Consider the following 24,231-nt stretch of genomic DNA (forward strand, 5'->3'; position numbering starts at 1 on the left):
GGGCCCTGAGGCCAGCGCAGCCACTCCTCAGATGCAGGACCTGGGGAGCGTCACAGAGCCAGCATTCCTGACCCTGAGGGCCCCAGGCTTTGATCTCTCTGCTTGACCTCAGATTTGCCAGAGAGAAGGTGACAAACTTTAGCTGGGATCAGTGTCTGAGACAGGCCACCCTTATTCCTCCACAGTGTCATCACTGAACTGCAGCTAAACACTGAAGCCCCTTGCACTCGAGGGCCAGACCAGATGGCCACGCTGGCCCTCCTCCACCAACACTGCTTTTTTGTTGTTAGAGATAGGGTCCTGCTCTGTCACTCAGGCTAAGGTGCAGTGACCCAATCATGCAGTCTCAAACTCCCAGGCTCAAGCAATCCTCCCACCTCAGCCTCCCAAGTAGTTGGGACACAGGCATATGCCACCAAGCCCAACTAATTTTTGTGTTTTTTTGTAGAGATGGGGTCTCGCCATGTTGCCCAGGCTGGTCTCAAACTCCTGGGTTCAAGCGATCTGCCCACCTCGGCCTCCCAAAGTGTTAGGGAGTGTTATATATTCGTCAATAATTTTTAGTAAGTTTACAAAGTTGTGCAAACCTCACCACAGTCCAGGTCTAGAACATCTCTACCATCTTCCCAGAGTTTTCTGGAGCCTATTTGTAGCCAATCCCTGGGCCGTAGGCAACTACTGATTTGCTTTGTCTATAGATTTACCTTTTCTGGACATTTCATATAAACAGAATCATACAATATGTAGTCTTTTGTGTGAGACTGCTTGTAGAGTGAATTACACTGCAAAAGCTAGTAAAGTAGCTGGCTAACGGAACCAACAGAGAAGTCTTTTGAAAGAATGATTCCTCATGGGAATACTTGCTTTTTTTTTCATGGGGGAAGGAAACAAGGGGAGACAGGAAGGAGCAGACAGAATCAGAAGCTAGCAGTGGCTGGCAGGCACCTGCAGGGGCTGTGGAAGCTGGAGCCTAGCACTGACACTCTGCCGGCTGGCCTTGTTTCCCCTAAGCACACACCTGTCTTGTGCTTCTGTTTCCAACAACATATTGGATTCTTTAAAAGGCAGGATTTAGGTCCTTGGTGCTGGTATGTTACCAACAGCTGTCTCAAAGTGGAGAGTTCAAAAGCAGGGAAAGAAGACTCCTGCCCCCAGAGCAGATCCTGGCCTTAATGATATGTTCTCACATGCCTTGGACTGCCGCTGTCCTGACACATTTTTGAGATTGCTGACTGGTGGTCTCTTCCAGCAGACTTGAAGCTCCCTGAGGGCAGGAACCCTATCTGTGTCTGCTCACCGCTGTCTCCCTGACATCCAGCACAGTGTAGGGTCTTGGCATGTGGTGGATACAGCAAAAAATACTTATTGAACTAATCAGTTAACTGATGGGGTCTTCCATTAGTTTGGAAATAAGGACTGGCACTCAACGGTGACAGAATACTTTGCCTAGAATCAAACCTGGCAAGGCTTTTTAATTTTTTTCTTTCCTTTTTTAGAGACAGGGTCTCACTCTGTCACCCAGGCTGGAGTGTAGGGGCACAATCATAGCTCGCTGCAGCCTTAGACTCTGGGGCTCAAGCAGTCCTCTTGCCTCAGCCTCCCAAGTAGCTGGAACTACAGGTGTGTGCTACCATGTCCAGCTAAAGATTTTTTTAAAAGAAAAAAAAATACAACCTTGAATTTGTGCAACCATTAAAATGTCTACATATGTCAGAATAGGAAGAAAGCAAGGGGTCAGAACAGAGGCCATTCCCACACTTCCAAAGGCCCCTCTATAAACCAGACCATCGAGGTGTGGGCAGTTCAATCACAGCCACCTGGGCTGCACTTGGGAGACAGGATTCAGCTGTTCCTTTCTAAAATCAAAATAGCACCTGGGCCTGCTTCCTGAGGTGGCACTCAGGGCTGGCCCAGCCATTACCAAACCCCCCAGGGCCCTACTTGCACTGGTGCCTGCGGTCTTGCTGAGGCTGACTCCTACCTGGGTCAGTGTTGACCACGACTTTGCTCTGAGTGAGCAGGGAAGGGGAGAAGCCGATCTCCAGCAGCCAAGGCCTGAGGTCCACGTAGGCATCTGCAAGTTGCTGGAGCAAGTAGAGGAAGAACTCGGACACCTCCTCGCCCTTGCTCTGTACCAGGTCCAGAATTTTGCGGACCTGGAGGTGACGCAAGCATGAGGGCACGGGCTGGCATGAGGGGCATCCTCCTACCATAAGGACCCTCAGGCAGGCTCAGGGCAGGGGTCTGAGTTCTTAGTACAGCCGGTAGCTATGCCATCCCCCCAGCTGCTGTGACAGTCAACATATTGGAGCCTGAAAATCTGTGAAATGACCTCCTGAGCAAGAAATAAAACCACCCAGCTCTAAGAAACCAGGAGGCTTCCATGAGCCTAAAAATAAAAAGGACAAATAGCCATGGAATTCTCTACTTCTTTTTTTTTTCTTTTTCTTTTTCTTTTTTGAGACAGAGTCTTGCTCTGTCACCCAGGCTGGAGGGCTGGAGTGCAATGGCACAATCTTGGCTCACTGCAACCTCCACCTCCCAGGTTCAAGGAATTCTCTTTCCTCAGCCTCCCAAGTGGCTGGGATTACAGGCACCCACCACCATGCCCGACTAATTTTTGTATTTTTATTAGAGACGGAGTTTCCCCATGTTGGCCAGGCTGGTCTCAAACTCCTGACCTTAGGTGATCTGCCTGCCTCGGCCTCCCAAAGTGCTGGGATTACAGGCGTGAGCCACGGTGCCCAGCCTTCTCCTTGTCCCTCTTAACCTGACACAACTGCTGTGCAGGAATGAGAGTGGAGAGGTGGGAACCACCTCTTGGGCATAATGAGGTGGGCACCCGGGCCACACAGTAGGAGGGCGACAGGCCATATATTAAAAACGGTTTTTTTTCTTGTTAAAAATGCAGGAAAACAAATCAAGAGAAGAGAACAAAGCACACGAGTGTGCTACTGCTTCCCCCAGAAACTGTCCTGGTCTCTTCTGAGTCCCAGCGGGGTCATGTCATAAATGAGTTGTGTCATTCCTCTAACCAAGAAGGAATTTGTGGTCTCCATTTTATTTTTCAGGAGATAACACAAAGCTTAAGTGGAAGTAAGGGCTGTTAAGGCATCCCACAGTGGAGCAGGGAAGATTCTTCACTGTGGACCCACCGTGGGATGTCATCATTCCTGACCCTGAGTCGGTTCCCCTCCGAGTCTCACCCAGCAACAAGCAGCCCTCCAGCCTTCAGAGGCACTGAATGAACATCGCTGCTGGGGATGCTTTTATGCTTATGTTCTTCTTCCCTCCTAATTTAAAGGGGATCTAAAAATGAAGTGTCTGGGAACCAATACACACAGCAATGAGAACTGAGATGTCAGGGTTTGCTCCAGACACAAACACAGAAGTAAAATACCGGATTGTGCAACCTGCTAACCCAGGCATTTGTGTGCTATTAGTACCCCAAAATGCAGCCCTGCCCGCTGGACTAAACTCCCATGCTCTTCACTCAGATCAGCAGGGAGAGGCCTCTTCTAGCTCCCGGGGTCCACACAATGCCCATACCCGTCCCTGTCCCCGGGGCACCTTGTCGGGCTGGGTGGGGCAGGCACACACAATCTCCGCATCTTCGGCCGAGAAGTAGTCATTCTTCAGCAAGTTGTCCACCAGACACTGAGTGTTGCGGATGTGAGTGACCAGAAGTTCCCGATTGCTTTTCAGTAATTGAATGTGGGGGTGAGACTCTGATGGGATTATTTCCATCTCACTGTGGCCCTGCTCTTCCATAGTTAAAGTAGCAAGCGGCTACTTTCCCCAAATTCATCTTCAGCTGCGTGTGTCCTCCCAGCAGAAGGGCAATCAGGATTCAGGCCCCGCCCTCCAGGGCCCCTGCTACTCTGCGCAGCCCCTGAAGAGATCAATGACATCATCAGCAAAGCAAAAGCTACAGAAAGAGCCCACCCCACCTCCCACTGGTCGTGGGGTTTCTCTACCTAGAGCAGGAAGGAGCCATGCTTAAGACCTTTATCTGGCCAGGCAAGTTGGCTCAAGACTGTAATCCCAGCGCTTTGGGAGGCTGAGATGGGTAGATAGCTTGAAGTAAGGCCAGTAGTTTGAGACCAGCCTGTGCAACATAGTGAGACCCCCATCTCTACAAAAATAAAAAAAATTAGCCAGGCATGGTGGCGCACCTGTAGTCCCAGCTATTGGGGAGGCTAAGGCAGGAGGATCACATGAGCACAAGAGTTCAAGGCTGCAGTGAGCTATGATCACACCACTGCACTCCAGCCTGGGTGACAGAGCAAGGCCCTGTCTCTAAAAAAAACTTTTATCTTAGATGCATTAAAGAAAAAAAATCATAATTTAATTGTTTGCACTTGAGGGTTACATCTCTAGGGTAGGTGACCAGAGATAGCCAACTCTTTTTTATTTTTAAATCAAAACTTCTTTATTATTACTATAAAGCAAAAGTGTGCTTTGATCCTAGACTGGGATAGAGATGGAAAGGTGTTTATTTTACATAATAAGGTTAACAGGGCTTGGAGGTTTCTGCATTCCCCAAGCAGGGAACAGGCCCAGAACTGAGAAAGAAAGACCTGTGGGGTTTCGTGGGAGACAGTCTCAGCACAAAATAGCCTGAGAAGAGACAGCAGCATGAAGTCTCCTGTGGTAGCCAGAGCCAAGGAACCTGGGGACGGTGATGTCTCAGTCACTGTTGCCCATTTTGGGTTGTGCTATAACCTCTTCCCCCGTGTCCTTGACCTTCAGCAAAGTCTGTTATACACAAGCACCCTGGGAAAGGAGGGAAAAGCAATGGCCCATGTGGCATGAAGTGGGACAGAGGGAGGGCAGAGGTGCAGGAGGAAGAGGGAGAGCCGGCACAGAGTTCCCGGGATTAGATTCCCAAGAGAGGTATCTCTCTGGAAACCCTTGAAAACCTGGTGCAAGTGCTGAGTTAATCTTGTCTGGGTAGGAACAGGGACCCAAGCTATTTTATTTGGGCATTAAAAAACATTTGGGTTCATCTGAGTTATCCCAAAATTGCACTCACTACCTTCCTTGTAACAATAACAGCAAAAAATAATAATTAAAAAAAAAAATCCCACAAAAGATCCTTCAGCCTCTTCTTGTCCAGGAATACTTGCGTGTGTAAAATGATCTTGGAAGTGGAAAGGCCTGGAATTGGCCACTTTGTCGTTCGTCTAGGCAGGAAAACCCATGCATTTCAGACAGAGAGTAAAAAAAAGGTGTTTTTGTAGTTCAAAAAAAAGCTCATAGATCTTTTAACACTATCCACATCATTAATATGTTTCACAAGCCACATCTGTTAACATTCAGGTCCAGTGGTTCTCAATTTTTTTTCCACCAAGTGGCACATTAGTCTCCTGCTCTTTGACATGCTTCTATGTTTTCTTTTTTTAACCTATCAAATGCCAGACCCCACACAATAGCTTTCTTTTTAGAACCCAAATGATAGAGCAGGAAAGAGTACAATTTAAAATTATCAGCAACAGAAGGGCAAGAGATCCTCACCAAAAAAATTTAAAGGGATGAAAATATTAGTTATTGTTCCAATAAAAGTTATTAAATGCTAATCCAGCCTTTTCTTTTTTTTTTTTGACAGAGTCCCACTGTGTGGCTCAGGCTGGAGTGCAGTGGCACAATCTCGGCTCACTGCAACATCTGCCTCCTGAGCTCAAGCAATTCTCCTGCATCAGCCACCCGAGTAGCTAGAACTACAGGCGGGCGCCACCATGCCCAGCTAATTTTTGTATTTTTAGTAAAGACAGGGTTTCACCATGTTGGCCAAGCTGGTCTTGAACTCCTGACCTCAAGTGATCTGCCCACCTCGGCCTCCCAAAGTGCTTGGATTACAGGTGTGAGCCACCACGCCCGGCTATTTTCCATGGCAGTCAATTCTATGACCCACTTTAGGATCCTCAGCTTTAGAAAATCGGTTCATTTAAAGCATACCAGCTGACAATATTAAATTTAAATTAGCAGTTAATAATACCTTTTTAAGTTTCTGGCATCGTTCTTTGAAGTTAGAATATTTTAAAACAACATTGTTTAAATCTTCAATTTCCAATTTCTTTCTGGAATCTGCAAAATCAAAGAAAGACTTAAAAAAATTATTGTGGCACATGGTGAATGAATGAATAAAATTGGCAAGAGAATAATTTTAAAATCTAGTACTCCCGGGTATCAGACTACTCTCTGTACCTTCTTCTTTTAGGACAGTGTTTTCTAAATGTTCAACATCCCCACCATAGTCACTTTTTTGTTGTTCTTGCCATAATTGAGTCACACCTGTACTTTATTTGCTTAACTTTTTGCTTTCAATTGAGTTTTGAAAACTAATAATTTTAAAGGAATGTTATGTCACCATTAGAAACACACAAAAAAAATCCTTTGCAATACATAGAAAGTAACACAAAAATTAATTCACCAGAAATACCACAATGTTACTGTATTCCAGCTAGTCCTGCTGCCTGGAAAGGCTCCAGGGTTGGGGCCTGTTTTCTCTCGGAAGCATTTGAGAGATGTTAAAGACACAGTAGCACAGAATTGAGACTTTCTCTTTAAGATCATCACAAGGCTGAGAGAAAACTGGAAAGAAGTCACTTCTCACTTTGTGATTTAGCATTTTGCAATGCCATGCTCCATTCTTTAGAAAGCTGGGAAGGGGTGTTGCACAACTTCCTTCATCCCTCCTTTCCCGACCTTTGCCTGCCTACCATGAGGGGCCCATTTTACTCACTGCTTCTGTCTCTTCCAAGCCTGCGATTCCCATAAAAACAGCAGCTTGTCTTCCCAGATGTTTTCTGTAATCGCCGCCACAGACATCTCCACCTCTTGCCATCAAAGGCAGAAACCGAAGGAAAGTCTCCTGACTTACAATCACCTAAATAAAGCAATATATTATATGACAGCCATCTGGCAAGGAGGCTGCTTTATAATGTCCACAGCCCTGGCTGAAGATTTAATCAGGTGTGCAGAGTTAGCTCAATTCAGCAAGAACTTAACAAGGTATGGATGTTGGAAGGGAAAGCAGAGAAACTGAACTCTGCGTTGGTAAACAGAATCTAAGGGTAGACCAAAACCATACCATGGGAGACTGGAGATCAATTCGAAGTTCATGGGCACTTATTACCAGAAACGCCAGACAGCCAGAGATCTGCTGGCCCTGGGGGGCGATCCTTTCCTTTCTTTACTTGGTAAAGGGTGGGTCCAGTTGATGAAGAGGGTCTGGTCCTCTCTTCCAGGCAAAGAGAGGACGGAGATTGGGCTGGGGTCAGGTATCTGGGAGCTGGGTCTGCTCTCCTGGGTGGGGCTTTCCAGGGCCAGTGGTGCAGACCAATGGGGACTGAAGCTGGAGATCCTGGTAAGGCAGCTCCAGGGATACCCAAAGGAAAAAACCAAGCTAATGGAGGCAGCCAGAAAACAGGACACACCGCAGATCAAAAGATGGATCACCAAGTGGAAAAATGAAGCAGAGGAGATCGGAGGAGGGTGAGTCCACCACCAAAAGCCATCTCCTGAGGCAAAGGCAGGTGGGGGTAGAGCCTGTGGGCAGTGAGGGAGCCCCGAAGGGAGCTGGGGGTTGCACAGGCATTTCCTCCCAACCCCTCTTCTTTCTAGCTTTCTGCCCTCAGAGAGGGTTAGTTTCCAGGGTAAGGGAATCCCAGGGGCAATTCACCACTCCGGGCTCCTCACAGAAACCAGTGCCCAAGTCCCCTCCTGCAATGTGATCTTCCAAACTAAAGAAAAGGTCTGCAGAGCCTCCAGGAGAAGATTCAGGGAAGCTGCTCTGGTGAAAAGGAAGCAGGGATTGCAGAATGGCGGCTCTTCAAAGGGAAAAAGGAGACCACAGAGCAGCTCTGTTAAACTGAAATATGACACAGCTTTCCTAGTAATTTAAAACTTTCTAGTAGCCACACTAATAAAAGTAAAAATGGACAGGTGAAATTAATTTCAATGATATATTTTAATTCTAATACACTCAAAATATTTCAGTATGTCATCCATACAAAATTTATTTATTATTATTATTATTTTTTGAGATGAAGTCTCACTCACTCTGTTGCCCAGGCTGGAGTGCAGTGGCGCAATCTCGGCTCACTGCAGCCTCCGCCTCCCAGGTTCAAGCAATTCTCCTGCCTCAGCCTCCTAAGTAGCTGGGATTACAGGTGCACACCCCCATGCCTGGCTAATTTTTGTATTTTTAGTAGAGGCAGGGTTTCATCATATTGCCCAGGCTGGTCTTGAACTCCTGGCCTCAAGTGATCCTCCCACCTCAGCCTCCCAAAATGCTGGGATTACAGGTGTGAGCCACTGCACCCAGCCCATCAACAAAAAATTTATTAATAAGATAGTTTACATTCTTTTTCTTCATACTAAGGCTTGGAAACCTGGCATGTGTTTTAATCGCACATCTCAGTTTGGATCAACCACATTTCCAGTGCTCAAGAGCCACATGCGGCCAGGGGCTACTCAAGTGGACAAGTGCCACTCCAGGGCAATCACTAAAAGCTAGGGTGGTGAGACATCAGAGTTCCTGCCTGCTGCCCTTCCATTTGAAATACTGATGCCAGGAATGATCTTTTTTGTTGTTGTTGTTGTTGAGACGGAGTCTCTGTCACCCAGGCGGGAGTGCAGTGGCACGATCTTGGCTCACTGCAAGCTCCGCCTCCCGGGTTCACGCCATTCTCCTGCCTCAGCCTCCCAAGTAGCTGGGACTACAGGCACCCGCCACCATGCCCAGCTAATTTTTTGTATTTTTAGTAGGGACGCGGTTTCACCGTGTTAGCCAGGATGGTCTTGATCTCCTGACCTCGTGATCCACCCACCTCGGCCTCCCAAAGTGCTGAGATTACAGGCGTGAGCCACCGTGCCTGGCCAGGAGTGATCTTAATTGGCTTTTCAGATCAGTTTCATCGGCAACTCAGTGAGACAGAGGTTAAAGACATGAAGTCACTGAAAATTCTGCAAACTCAGGAAGAAAATACATACTGGACCTACTGGTTTATACTCAATGTAAAATTCCCTTCACTGCTGCATACAATTTTGCAGCTTTGCATCCTCACAAAGATAGAGAGTAAGATACAAAAATGCTGTTGATGTTTGGTGAGTCAGGACTCTCCTATACCACTGGTGGAAATGTAAATCTGTGGAAGTCTCTGGAAAGTCCTTTGACACAGTATGTGTCAACAGACTCTGAAAACTTTCTATTTAGTAACTTCCCCTTCTAGAAACCCACCTTTTGAAAAGAATCAGGGGTTCTGATGGTTTTTTTTTTTTGCTGTTTTTTCTTTTTAAACAAGGGACTTCCAGTCCTGGCTATAATAGAATAACTTGTAGCTCACACAGAGGACAACTGCTGGTGAATGGATTGACAAAGTATAGCATATTCATACAGTAGAACACAATTCAACAATAAATGCCAATGAAACAAGAATACATCATGAATGAGTGTCACAGATACTACACTAAGTGAGAGAAGCCAGACTCAAAAGAGTACTTAGGGCTGGGTGCGGTGGCTCACGCTTGTAATCCTAGCACTTTGGGAGGCCAAGGCAGGTGGATCACTTGAGGCCAGGAGTTCAAGACCAGCCTGGCCAACATTGTGAAACCCTGTCTCCACGAAAAATACAAAAATTAGCAGGGCATCGTGGCGCACACCTGTAATCCCAGCTACTAGGGAGGCTGAGGCAGGAGAATTGGTTGAATCCGGGAGGCAGAGGTTGCAGTGAGCCAAGATCGTGCCATTGCACTCCAGCCTGGGTGACAGAGTGAGACTCCATCTCAAAAAAAAAAAAGATTTCATGCATATGATTCTGAAAATCTGATCTAGAAATCAGATCAATGGTTTCCTGAGGCAGGGGGCAGATGGGAATGGGGGAAAAATTGACTGCAAAGAGGAATAAGGAAAATTTCTGGGGAGATAGAAATGTTCTGTGTCTTGATTGCATGCTTGCTCTCTCCCTTGTATACAGTCACATATGTGTGTGTATGTATATATGAATATACATATAGATACATACGACTTGTCAAAAGTCAGCAACCCATATGCTTGAAATCTGTGAATGTTATTGTATGAAATTACACTTCCATGAAATTGATTTTCTTTTAAGGAAAGGCAAAATAAAGTTTTTCCAGACAAAAACTGAGACTTTGTTGCTACCGTATCTGCACTAAAATGAACACTAAATAGACTTCTTCAGGTAGAAAAAAAATGATCCCAAGACAAAAACAAAAATGATGAGCAACAGGAAGTGTTCATAAGCTGGGAAACAGAAATGGGTACTAACCGAACTATATTATATTAATATCTCGTGAGGTCACCAGGACCCCCCAGGAAATGATTGACCTAGAAAGGAGTCTCACCTCCTGGAGAGCAACCAGGACTCTGTCCCTGAATCATGGGGTGGCCCCAGAGAAACCACAGATACACACACACACTCAGTGTCACTTTCGCCGCAGGCTTCTTTCTTTCCTTGCACTGTCCCAGGGGACCCTGAGCGGAGATGTGCATTTCTTATAACTGAGATGCTAAGATTAAAAAAAAAAAAACATTTTATAAAGATGTTCTCCACATGTTCCTTTCTATGTTTTAATAACTTTTTCTGTAAGTATAAAACAATACCTGCTCACTGTAGAAAATTTGGGAAATGCAAAAAAAAAATTTAGAGGAATAAATTAAGTTCCCTATTATCCACATGCAATAACCACTATTCTCATTTTGGAGCACTTCCTTTCAGCTTTTCTCTGCATGCATTTGCGCCCACACTGACTTTTTGCTTGTTTGGCATCACACCATGTTTTTGTTGTACTCTTACCATTATCTTGTGTTTCTTTGTAACTTCTAAGGCCCTCTTTGGAGCTGCAGAAGCTGGCTTCTGGGTGACTTGCCTTCTAGAAAGCAGAATGCTTTGCTTTCCCTGGTTTTTCTCTTATAAAGAAGGGTAAGAACTCACCTGCCACTCTGCTGCTTTAAAGCTCTGCATCTGAGAAATTCCACGTGCCAAAGGGAGGCTCAAAGATAATGGCAAATGGTCTCCCTTTCCTTGGCCCGGCCATGCCTGCCTGAACTGCTACAGCAAACCTGGACACCTTGCCCAGCAGCCTCTGCCAGCTGCGAGGCACATGACAGTGCTCTACCATCAGCGTGACCCATGGGATAGCTGCGAGGGGGTGGGCAGGGGTGGAGAGTGGTGGGACAACTCCATGAGGTTGCAGCTGTTCATTCCTTCTACAGAGATCCACTGAGCACTTCCTCATGTCCGGCCCTGCAACGTGCAAGGGCCCCAGCAGGGCCTAGTCTGATAATAGCTAACACCAAGTGTTTTACTAGGGCATCAGCATGGATGTTAAGGCTTTATACACATGGTGAGAGGCAGGACAACACAAGGGTGAAATCTGTGGTGTCTGGGATCTCTAGAGACAGCAGTGTTCAAATTCTGACTCATGAGCAAATTAGAGGGAAGTTCCTGCTAAATGGACCATGTTTGCTAGTGATTTTAGGCTGTGGGGAACAGGGGCACTCTCAGTTTATGTCTGTTCATGGGACTTTATTATAAGATCACTCATTATAAGGACCACCACTTGTTAGCAAGTTAGCCATCCTTTCTGTGCCGTGATTGCCTCAAGGTAAGAGTTCTACCTCAAAATGTTGCTGTAAGGATTAAGTAAGTTAATATGCACAAAATGCCTAGGCCAGGGCTGGCACTCAGTAATGAGCGAATCATTTACTAATTTCTATTATCTCAATCCTTGCAACAACCCTAGGTGGCAGGGGTCATTGTTACCACCAATTTACACATGAGGAAACTGAGGCACACAGAGGTCAAGTAGCTCCCTGACCTCACAGAGTTTATAACTGGGCAGGACAGACAGATGCAGAACAAGGAATCACAAGTATGGTGAATGTGTGGAAGAAGAAATGAGCAGAGAGAGACAGGGGGGTGCCATGGCTCTCAAGGGCTTTCTTGGGCTCCAGCCAGCATGATCACAGACGTGTCTGCTCCACTGCAGCCCTCTGTAATGGCAGGTGACAGGGAGACCCAGTTAGAGCTCCTCTCTCAGGGAGTTTGAATTTGAGACATTTAGAGAGATGCTGAGTCCCAAAAACCCACAGGAGGTGTGGGTTTGGCTGCCCACAGCTGAGGCCACCAGCCACGGCTTCCCTTATTTTGTGTATCTTTATAATAAACCCCCATGAACATAGACAGCCTCAGTGTGGCCCTGTTGTCTGCAGCCTAAAAAACACTAGCAAACATGATCCATTTAGCAGGAGCTTCATGCTGTGCAGAATCACCCAGCAGAGGTTTCCCTGCTCCATTGTGACTATGAGCGCCTTCCTCCCAGCATGAGCAGACAAGACTGGACTCCATCCCAACTGATGGGGCCAGATTGAGAACAGAAACCTCAAGAAAGTCATTTCCCATCATCCACACTGGCCTCATGATTTCACTCTTTCTTCAGGCACCCAATTGTTGGGAATCATTATTCGCTCTTTTTTTTTTCATGTTTATATTTCAAAATAAATAACACAGCTTTCCATAAATTGGTGTTGCAACAGTAGCAGCTAAGATTCCTAACAGATCTAAGCCCTGTTATAAAACATTCTTTAGCAATGTAGCAGATGCTATCTTAGAGTTACAACCCAGCGTTTTTCAACAGTGAGCTCTGTGTAGTCAGGCCATTCTGTAAGTTTTTCTACTGTGATACTTGCTATATAGTTTGGAAACAAATACAAGCATAAGCAAAACCAAGGCCAGCTTTGCTGGCACTCAGGTCATATGGAACCTGGCCCAGTGCCATGCCATCTGCCTCTGTTCCTGTCCTGACCCTCCCTCCTCAAGCTCTGACCACTTCTTGAAGTGAGTTCCCAAACAGCTCTGCTCTCTGCAACCTTGGCGGCCACAGGAAAAGGCCAGTGATTTTATGAACACAGAAAGGATTGGCTTCTAGGATATAACTTCATGGGTCACAGGAGAGTTTTCAAAGACTTTTCCACCCCTTCCTTGAAAACCAACACAGTGGCAGAAGTATTCGGTTCATCAAACAGTTCCGGTTCTTCTCCTAGACACCTGGTAGGATTACACTTCCCTACCCCTTTGAAGTTACAGGCTTTAACTCATGAAACATGAGCAGAAGTGGAATGTGTTGCTTTGGGTAGGAGGCTTTTAGCCATCACTGCATAATTTATCAATGTGCAATTTTTTTTTTTTTGCTTCTGGCACTATGATTAGCACAAGATGGGGGCAGCTGCATCAGCTCAGGCCCACAAATAACCACAATGAGTAGCTCTTGCCAACTCGCAAAGGACATAAGATATGAGGAAGAAATCAACCTTGATTGGTTGATAACCAGGCATGGTGGTGCACGCCTACTGTCCTAATGACCCAGGAGGCCGAGGCAGGAGGATCACTTGAGCCCAGGAGTTCAGAGTTCGAGGCTACAGTGAGCTATGATCACACCACTGTACTCCAGCCTGGGTGACAAGTGAGACCCCTGTTTCTTAAAAAATAAACAAAACAAAAAACCTTCGTTGTCTGAACCCACTACATTAAAGGACCCCTCTTAGCACAGAAAAGTCACTACAACCTTTTTCAGATACTATAACTATTTATGGAATTAAGATTTAAGATAAAATATAACACCATTCCCTGTCTACCTCAGACTCAGCAGTAATCTATATAGGGAGATACTACTTTACTAGGAAGAAAAATAGGCAGAACATGCACCTTCTTTATTTGTCCTTAGGTTACATCATTCACCTTCTCCCAACTCGTGTTGGGTCCTGCCACCTCACTCCACCCCTCACTTGGCTCCACAGAACCACATCCATCATTTCTGTTAGAATTACTGGGTGGGTATCCTTAAAAGCCAAGCCGACCAGTGATGAAAAAGAACATGGTGGAGCTACATGTACTGACATAGAAAGAGCCTTAAGACATCCTGTCACTTGAAAAATGTAAGTTGCAGAAAGAAATATAGAGTGTAATAACATTTATATGGCTTGCCCACATCCCCTGCCCTCCAAATACACAAAGCACTCCACGTTTTCTACAGGCATACGTCCGTGAATGTAAATGCAAAGAAAACCACCTGTGAGAAGACACACGGTGTGAGAATAAAAATTACTTCTGGAAAGGGAGAGGACACCAGGAGTAGGGTAGTACTTTTATTCGTAATGTTTTATTTTTTTATAAGAAGGCTATACACTTGCATGATTAAAATATTTTAGGGCCTTTTCCTCATTAGGGCATCTCAGGACATCTTGAGGCAGGCCAGCACAACATCCTCAGCGACTGCCTTGTTTTGAGGAACTATGACTTTCAACTCAAAGGGCCCACCTGCCCTAGAGAGAAAATGCTTGGTCTTCATTAAACTAAACGATGGTTCATTAAGACCAAACAAACTCAGATGAGATGTTAAGACTTTCTGTGCACCTGTAAATCAATAAAAAGCTCTTCCTGTTTTGTGAAAGTATCACAATAAATCTGATGGGATTGTGGGTGGGAACAGTTTTGTTGTTGTTGTTATTTTTGTTTGTTTGTTTTGAGACAGAGTTTCACTCTTGTCGCCCAGGCTGGAGTGCAATGGCGCGATCTCGGCTCACTGCAACCTCCGCCTCATGGGTTCAAGTGATTCTCCTGCCTCAGCCTCCTGAGTAGCTGGGATTACAGGCACCTGCCACCACACCCGGCTAATTTTTGTATTTTTAGTAGAGATGGGGTTTCACCACGTTGGCCAGGCTGGTCTTGAACTCCTGACCTCAGGTGATCCACCTGCCTCGACCTCCCAAAGTGCTAGGATTACAGGAGTGAGCCACCGCGCCCGGCCTATATTTTGTTTTAAATTTAGTAGAAGGCCATCAACTTAGGGTATTACCATTAAGCCTAGTTAGAAATAAGGAATATAAAGTGAAAAATAATCAGTCCCCACAAAAATAGTACAGAGCAAAAGTCAACAATACTGGCTTTCAAGTGGATTTTTAAAATCCCAGAGCCACAAGAAATACCATATTGAAGAAATGCTCAATGGTTGCCAAACGTTTCATTTCCTTTGTCTTATATTTCCTCTTTTTTTCATAAAACACATACCTCTGAACACTTCAAAACATTAGCAGCTCAACTGCCTTCTGGAACATTCTGACACCGAGTGATGTTTTAATTTTGATTTCTCAGCAGCAAATGGATGATGTCAAAGGGGCCTCACATTTTCCTAACCAGTATCAGCTCCCCAACCCAAATGGTTATTATTACCAAGGAAACTAGTTCAGATTCTTTTTCCCTTTCTGTTAAAAACACATCCTATCACCCAAGTTTAACCAGAAAATGCCATCTCTGGTAAAGTCACAACCTGCCATATACAACATGGGCTTCTAAGACATTCTGCCCACCACCATCCTGGACAATAGGAATAGATAACGGATATTCATTTATTGAATGAACTAAGTTAAAGCCATCATTCCCTGCCTACCTCATGTAGGTACCTGCCTACCTCAGAGGTGATATAACCCAGATTGCAAATGTCAATTAGAGTGGGCTCCACCAACCCCCAACATAACTGGCACACATATACCCATGAATGGGGACCACATCTGAATTCTCCTTTAGGAAATGACTTCTCTTGAATATGATTCATTTTGGTGAATTTAATCCACAGGCTCCACAGTTTTACAAGTAAAGAAGATAATTATACTCTAGTTGTTGACATGAACTGCTTGGATGTTCAGGGTTGTGGTGATGACGTGAACAACAGACTTCTTCACTCTGCAAGTTACCCAACAGCAAGCTGGGTGGATGAAGCCATGCCAACAGCATCTGGCAGGAGCCAGCACCAAGCACATTTTACACAGCTTCGACAGAGCTGCACGGAGAACACATATGCTTGGTCAGCTCAAATGGGGTCCTACTTTTCCTGCTGCATGATCCACAACAATCTGTGTTCTGTTGTTGTCTGTTTGTTTTTCTTGCTTGGTTTACAATTTCTTAAGGAACTTAACCTGGAAAACAAGCCCGGTCATGTGGGCCTCTGCCATGCCAGAACACTATAGACAGCCGACTCTGGAGAAAATTTAGCAGATGGATGAAGCTACAATTATTATTGGAAGCTTTTTAACTCCATTGACACTCACTGACTTTAAGTATCTGAAAGCACTTAATCCCTCAGAATTTGAAAGCAGATGGAAGTCAGTCCCTCCCGGAATCACCTTTCTCTCTCCCGGCTTCCTTCCCCTCCCTACTCCCTCTTCCCTCCCTCTAGCTCCCTCTGTCTCTCATACAAAGTACCTTATAGTGTGAGCTCCAGACACACAGACACTGCCATCCTGCCTACAAAGAAAGGAATGCAGACACAGCCAACGTCAGCATTCGGGGTGGGACCACAGTGGAATGCATACATCCTTTCACAGCTGCCAAGGCCTTCTGGGAAGTCCAGTGCCTGCCCCCACATCTCTCAGAGCCAAACATCTTCTTCTGGTCAAGAAACCCTGTTCAGAGTGCACAGAGAGCCAGCTCCTCCCCTCTCTGCTGAAATCCTGGGCTCCTGAGGTCAAACAGAATGTTGTCCAAGCCACCTATTTTAGAGATGGGAAAACAGAGGCCCTGGGCAGGGCCCCGGACTTGTCCGGATCAATCAAAACTAGCATCCAAGTCTCCTGGCTGCGAGACAGTTGCTTCTTTTGTCTACTTCTGGCCAGAGTAGCCTCTTCAGTAGCCAAACATTTCCTCCATCCCCCCAGCGGGGATGTCACCTGTCAGAATGGGAAAAGGGTAGGGTTCCCACCTTACTCTGTTTCTCCCCTAAGCCCATCTCTCCCTGCTGGGAAGGCCCATGGTATTCTATCCCCGCCTCTCTCAGAGGGCGTGCAACTTTGTGTCCCAAGTTGATTATTTTCCTTTCACATTGGTTGATAGCGGCAGTGAAGGACACAGACTCTAAAGCCAGGCTATCTGGTTCCAATCACCAGCTATGTGACTTGGACAAATAATGCTCTCTTCTGTGCTTCTGTTTTCTTCTCTGTAAGTACAGATAATAACTGCACCTACTCCATGTAGGGATCTCTGTGAGCATGCAATGAGTTAATACACGTACATACGGTATTTAGAACAGCACTGGTCACATAGTAAGCACCGGCCGTGACCTACAAGAGGGCAGCCTAGGCCAGCATTTCCATCTGTCATCTTCAAGGCCAGCACTGACGACAAGGGAGGGCGACCATCTGGTGAGTCACCGTATCTCCAGCACATAGAGGGTGCTCGATAGGAACTGTCGAATGAATGAATCTGGCCCGGTGCACTGCGTATAGCAGGTGCTTCATCATGTCCACTGATACCTGGATTTCCATAATTCACAGGCTCACTTAGGGAATGTCACTTACCAAGTTTATTGGTGAATAAATTCAATTTTCCATCACCAATATTTTCTGTTGCTCTAAGGCATTTATCTTCGCTGCTGTCTTTAAAAGGTTAACCAGAGCCCAGCTGTCAATGTCAAAAGCATTGCCTGTGCGACCACTTGGTACTTAATCACCTACTGCTTGACATTTTCTTGGTTTTATCCAGGCTTTGAAAAACCAAGTTCCCAAAACACTGCACTTGATATTCATCTCCGAGGGGCCAGTGAATAAAAATATCTTAACGAAGAAAGCCAACAGAAAACAACAGAGCCTTGAAGTGGAAACCGGTTTCCTGGAACTCCACTCTGCGAGAGGAAAGTGCCACACAAGTGGCCAATCTGGAAGCTGGAGGACATCTGGATATGGCATTTAGGACTGACACAGAAAGTGTCTGGGGCTTATCAAATGAAAAGCACTCCACAAGAACAAAATATATTAGTCACCACCAAAGTGGGAGTTGAAACCGGGCCCGCAGCAAATAAACACTCTGCTGATCGCTGGCCAAAATGCTTAGCTGAAGACTTTTATTAACCCCATTGAACATGTATACAGAGTCAGCAAGCATCTAGGACACAAACCTGTCACAGAGCTAAGTGGGAGAGTACCCAGGGATTTATGTGTGGTGACCCTGAGTGGCATTAAGAGGTTGAGAAGATGATAGAGCCATAACCCCTAAAGCATCTGCCCCAGACACTGCACCCCCTGGGCCAGGACTGCTCTCTTCCCTCACTAAGTGAGGTCCCATGTTAAGCAGAAGGCCCGCCCAACCAGCCGAGATACACCTGGCCTGCAACACATCTGGCACTGCAACCTCATGACCGCTTCACAGCAAGGAAGGAGAAACAGGGTCAGTGCAGATGCCTGGAAGCAGCCAGCATGCGGTGCTAAGGATGTGGGCCCCACACAGTGGAGGCTTTTCCCGTGACCTGAAAACTCCCAATAAAGAATTTTGTTTTTACCAAACCCTGGGCCTCCCAAGTGCACACAAATGATGAATTCAGATTTTCAAAGGTGAACAGAGCTGGGAAGGCACCCCCTTTGGGATTTCTGGGCAACAGCTAGGAGGAGCAGAACAGACTAGCGTGAAAAACTGACAGCCCTTCCCATAGCCAGGGTGCCCTGACATTTGGTGCCTGCAGATTCTGACCCCCTGACCTGTACATGCCCAACCTCCCTCCACTCTTCGGGGTCTTTTGTTCCTGTTTCTAAAGAGCCAGGAAAGACTGGACTCCACCCTAGTCCATCCACTGAAGCTCCTGATGAAGGATGCCGGGTGCCTAGGAGGCCCACACGCATTTACACTCATCTGTCCCAGAAACTACAGAGCATGTGCCGTGGGCTGGGCAGGCCTGGTTCCAAATCCTGCCTCTGCCTTCTTTCACTTTGTTTTGAGCCTCAGTTCCCTCATCTGGAGATTGAAAACTAGACACTCCAGAATTGTTTCACACACTAAGACAAGGTTTATATAGCTTAAGAAGTAGAGATTGTTCATTATCTGAATAAATAGAAGTGACTAATGATCTTTTTCTTGTATATTATGAATGACAGGAAAAAGTCAGGAGGGGAAATTCCTCCAAAGCTTCCCTCTGCACTTTAGAATAAAATCCCAAATCCTTACCCAGCCCAGGAGGCCTTACTTGGCCTGAGCGTGTCTCATTATTTAGCTCTGTACCCTCCTGGGCTTGGGCCTTACCACACTAGCCACTCAACACACCTACATCCTTCCCATTCACCTCTGGGTCTTTGAACCCACTGTTCTCTGCATCCAGCATGATTTCACTCTTTTTTTCATCCCAAGTCCTAGTTGAAAAGGCTCATTCCTTGAGAGGCGTCCCCAGACTCTCCTAATTCTAGTTCCGCTCTGATCTCCTGTCTCATGACATGCTGTTGTTTTCACTTAAAGCACTTTCCACAAGTTATAATTATGTATTTACCTGTGTGCTTACTGCCCTAACCTCCTACTTATGGACTGATGTTTATGTCCCTCCAAAGTTCACATGGTGAGGGAGAACCCCCGATTTGATGGTGTTTACAGATAGGGCTGTTGGGAGGTGAATAGGTTTAAATGAGGTCGTGGGGGTGGAGCCCCAATGATGGGATTAGTGCCCTTATAGCAAGAGACATGAGAAACCTCTTTCACAAATCAGGAAGAGGGTCCTCACCAAACTCCCATGCTGGCAAGCAGGTCCCACACTTCCAGCCTGCAGAAGTGTGAGGGATAAATGTCTGTGGCTTAAGCCCCCCAGTCTATGACAGTTTTAGCAACCCAGGCTGACTAAGACATCCTCTCCACCCCGCAGCCTACAAATTCCATATGGCCAGAGGCTGGGTCTGTTTCATTCATTGCTGTAATCCAAGTACTTAGTAGACTCCTGGCACCAGCAAGATTTTCTGATAATATTTGTTGAATTAACATGTTGCAGAATTGAAGCCGCAAAGTGCCAGAAGGAACCAAGAGCTATAAATAGCTTTCTAACAGCCTTCCACACCAGGGTGGGGGGCCAGCAGAGCACTTCACACACACAGAAAGCCAGAAAAACAATTACTACCTCATTATCGGGAATGCTAAAGCAGCCACACCTCACTCAACTGAGAATTTGCCTTTCTGGGCCCCCAAATTCCACTGACCCAGACCTCAGGGAAGATTGCCAGAACTCAAGAAGAGGCCAAAGCCACTGGGCTAAGGGAGGGGGAGGATGAGTAAGGAATGTCAGAAAAGGTGGTGTACTTAGAACAGACCACTGCACCTTTGATGTAATATTATTTTCAATACTGTTGCTGTCCACCTGAGTCTCAACCTGGGATCTCCTAGGCCTGGTTTCTGTCTTCCAAACACCCCCCACATCTGTCTGGGTGAAGGCACGTTTTATTACACACAGGCTAACAATCTCAGTGCATCAAGATGACATTTATCTCAAAACTAACATTGAAACCCACTCTAATAATGTTAGTCAATATCAGTATCAGATTTTTTTTTCCAGTTGATATTAGATTAACCAGCCTAAGCAATGGATGAGGTTTAATGTTATCTGGAAGTGGGAGGAGGCGACAGGAGGAGTGAGCTGCCACTTTCACTTCCTAAGTAAGCTGCTCTTTGGAAGCAGGGGCTCTGTTTCCAGAAATATGGCCCTACACAGAGCATAAGCACATCTGACTGTTAATGGCAGGAGGTGGGCTTCAGGAGGTAGGTAGAATAAGCAGGGGTGGGGGTACTCACTGAGCAGCTGGGGCAGTGGTTAAGAACAGGGACTCTGCTTCAAGTCCTGGGATAGACTTTGGGCTAGTTATTTAATCTTGTTAAGCCTCAGTTGTCTCCTCTATAAAACAAGGGAAATGATAACCACTGCACAGGGTCGCTGGGAAGATAAAATGAGCTAAAAACAAACAACAAAAGCCCTAAACTCTTAGACCAGTGTGGGACACAGGAAGTCTATGTAAATGCTATTCTTATTTAGGGTCTACCAGATCAGGCCTGTCATCATTTCATTTAATCAAATCAAGCCTCAAAGCAATCTTTCCAGATAGGTAGAGTTAGCCCATTTTACAGATTCAAAAGCCGAGGCTCAAGAAGATTAAAAACCTTATCTGAAGTCACACAACTAGGAGAAGGAAAGACCAGCCCTGGAACCAAAGTAATCATCATAATCTTTATCATCATAATCATGACTTACTAGAAGGTGGGTGATGTGGTAAGCACTTTACATAGATTAGCTCATCAAATATTGAAAACTACCCAGCAAGGAAAGCATTATTGTAACTATTTTACAAAGGAGGACACAGAGTTGGAGTGGTTAAGTATGTTGGTGAAGGTCACACAGTTAGTTAAGGCAGTGACCCCCAACCTTTTTGGCACGAGGAACTGGTTTCATGGAAGACAATTTTTCCACAGACAGTGGCGAGTAGGGGCACAGGGGAGATCGTTTTAGGATGAAACTGTCTACCTCAGATCATCAGGCGTTAGATTCTCATAAGGAATGTGCAGCCTAGATCCCTCGTGTGTGCGGTTCACCATAGGGTTCCCCTCGCAAGAGAATCTGATGCCACTGCTGATCTGACAGGAGGCAGAGTTCAGGCGGTAATGCTTGCTCACTGCTGCTCACCTCCTGCTGTGCGGCCCACCTAAGAGGCCACCGACTGGTATTGGTCCATGGCCTAGGGATTGGGGACCCCTGAAGTAAGGAATAAAATAGGAATTGGATCCTGGTTCTGACTCCAAAACCCATTGTTTCTTCCATTTCAGCCCTGCATGTCTGGTATACTTTATAGACCCAACATCTCTATTTGAAATCATCAACATGCCTGTTTTCATATTAAGTATGAAACACTAGCTTTGTTAAATGGAGTCCAGAAATGACCCACTCACTGAAGGGGCCTGTGTCGTAAGGAGTTAGGATATCCCCTGCCAAAAAAGCCTAGCTTTCCCCCAGTTCCTTCCAAGAAGGTTTGGTTTTGAGGTCATAGGCAGCAATCTGGGCATGTGTTACAAGAAGCAGAAGTTCTTACTCATTAGACTTTTAATCTTTTGGGAATTAGAAAAGGAATACTCTCCCAAGTAAATAATCATCTGCTATCAGCTCTGCTACCATGTAAGGCGTTTCCTTAGCAATATGTGACTGCCAGGCCCAGTTGCATGTGGCTCTGAAAATATCTACCAAGTGACTACATTCTCCCAATTCTGACCCTAACCTGTATGGTGGCAATGACAGAACAGAAGGCCAAGGGACATCAACTTTCTGAAACAAATGTAATCAAGGTGAATGTTCATGTTTTATTAAAATCTTAATCTGCCAAAACCTGGCACTAATCTGGTGCTCACTTTGAAATTATCTGGGCCTTACTACAGTGCTCTATAATTTAGAGGAAAAGGACGCTTCAGTAAAACAAATTCTAAAGTGGCAGTTTACCGGAGAGTAACTTTTAATTTCCATGCAATATAATACAAAATTGCCTTGTTGGCTCTAAGGACGTGCATCCCTCATCAGGGAACTCTGCCCCATTAGAGGACCAAGGTAAGATCCCTTCAGAGTGGCATCATCCCCGGTTGGCTCAATGGCTCCAGAGACAGGGAGGATGGCGAAGAGAAGGGCTGGTGGCATGCCTGCCTTAGCCAACTCTGCACAGGAATCTCTGCCCACAGTTTGGTCTGTGGCAGTTCCAGATAAAACACATGTTTAAATAAGAGTTCGAGCCAGGAAGTCTTGCTTGAATGAACTTTCTAGCGTGGGTAAAAAATGTCAGCTAACTGACATGCCAGTGACTACTCACCTCTCACCACAAGAGTCAAGTTTAGAAACAACACTTGCCCTCAACAAGTATTTGATGCGCTAAAGAGTTTTTCCAGAAACCAGGTCAGACGTTTTGGATAAATCAAAGGAGGCCCCTTGTGTGACATGCAACTAACTGTCCCTAGAAGATAAAAGAAAACGGGACTTCTGAAAACTTGTAAAATCAGCATGACAAAAATTCAGCATAAGTACACATTTTAGCTTTTCTAATTTCTTCTTGCCTAAAAAAAATCCCCCCAATAATAAGAATGATAGAAAAAACTAGTAACTTAAACCTTAAATCCTACGTTCATATCTTAGATTTTGAACAAATATTGAATCCTTTTCTTTGAATAAGAGATAAGACTTTGATAGTCTTGTTTAAGCAAATATCGGTGATCACACATACACTAGAAAAACACTTGATCTTTATGCCTATATTACTTACTGTTTCTATTTCTGATGTCTAATTTAAACAGCACTGCTGTTAGGATCAAAGTGACCATTCATGATGCACAGAGCATGTACCAGGGTAAAGTTCCAGCTGGGACGCAGGCATCAGCAATTGTAGAATTTGGGTTCTCCCTTCCTCAGATCCCTGACTGTCCTTGGTCATTCAAGAAAGATTCACTGTCCCTAGGCCAAGAGTCAGGAGCAAAACAGGAACACCAAGGGTATGGTCTGAGGATGTTGTCAGCAGGGAGCAACGTGCGTGTGTGTGCACATACACTAATTCTGAGACACTGTGCACAGCCCAGCTTTCTTGGAAAGCCATTTAAAAGATATATATGTGGCAACAGAGAGGAGGAAGTCTCAAGATTAAGAACAGCTTTTGAGTGTGTGTGTGTCAAAATATTCATTCCTATCACATGCAGTAAAACTGTATTCCAGAGCCATTAATACGCCCTGGGGGACTGAGGGGATTTGCAGCGTAAGATTTCAGACTTAAAGCCCGCTAAGGCCCTGAGCGGGGCAGCAGGGCAGGAGAAGGAATGGAGCGTTGAAGGGGACATTTTATAGACAAACATTCTCCCTCATAGTGGCTGTACTAAGTAAACAATTAACGGGCACAAACTGCCACTCCAGTGTCTAATAACTACCTCTGCCAGAGCACCTGCCAGCGCCACCACCTTCCAGGTGTGTGATGCACATCATCTCGCTGAACTATGCTAGCCTCAGGAGAGAGTTGCTCTTTATTTTACAGGTGGGAAAACAGGGGCTTGAAGAGGTCAAGGAACTTGCCCAAAGTCACAGCATAGAAGTGACAGAATCCGAGTTTCGACCCAGATTTGATGGGTTCCAAAGCGTGAACTTATTTCTCCACTCCACAAAAATAAAACCTACTCTTCTTACAATATTTGAAAGAGCCCTCTTCTACCACTCTGCTGTTTGTTTTAAACACAGCTTGCTTATCTGTCTGGCATATTCGGTAGAAGTCTGTACTTTGTCAATGCCTGGTTTGCCTGGATTTCAGCTACCTGGCCCCTGGCATCTACGCCTGGGTGAGAACAGGGAATCCACTCCTCTCTAAGATGCATCGTGGAGTTACTCTTTTACTCTTCCCTGAAAGTG

The 24,231-nt window shown here is 45.6% G+C and overlaps 1 protein-coding gene across 12 annotated transcripts in view; it reads right to left on the reverse strand.

Moving 5' to 3' along the window:
* The window catches only part of NOD1 (nucleotide binding oligomerization domain containing 1), a 56,245-nt gene that overhangs the window by 22,587 nt on the left and 9,427 nt on the right, over positions 1–24,231 (reverse strand). For 7 of the 12 annotated variants that reach the window (XR_002006906.4, XM_055347271.1, XM_055347275.2 and 4 more), the window contains exons 2-5: positions 6,746–6,889; positions 5,999–6,087; positions 3,571–3,892; positions 1,982–2,156 (exon numbers count right to left, since the gene is read on the reverse strand). Coding sequence is in view for 10 of the 12 variants with exons in the window: in XM_055347271.1 (XP_055203246.1) it covers positions 1,982–2,156; positions 3,571–3,771 (376 nt within the window). In the remaining 2 variants the exon portion in view is untranslated. Of the gene's footprint in view, positions 1–1,981; positions 2,157–3,570; positions 3,893–5,998; positions 6,088–6,745; positions 6,890–16,286; positions 17,346–17,377; positions 17,768–22,660; positions 22,969–24,231 lie in introns of those variants that run through there. The other 5 variants (XM_063708441.1, XM_063708440.1, XM_055347273.2 and 2 more) reach the window with 5 other exon arrangements.

Source organism: Gorilla gorilla, chromosome 6 (genome assembly GCF_029281585.2).
Source record: "Gorilla gorilla gorilla isolate KB3781 chromosome 6, NHGRI_mGorGor1-v2.1_pri, whole genome shotgun sequence".
NCBI lineage: Eukaryota > Metazoa > Chordata > Mammalia > Primates > Hominidae > Gorilla > Gorilla gorilla.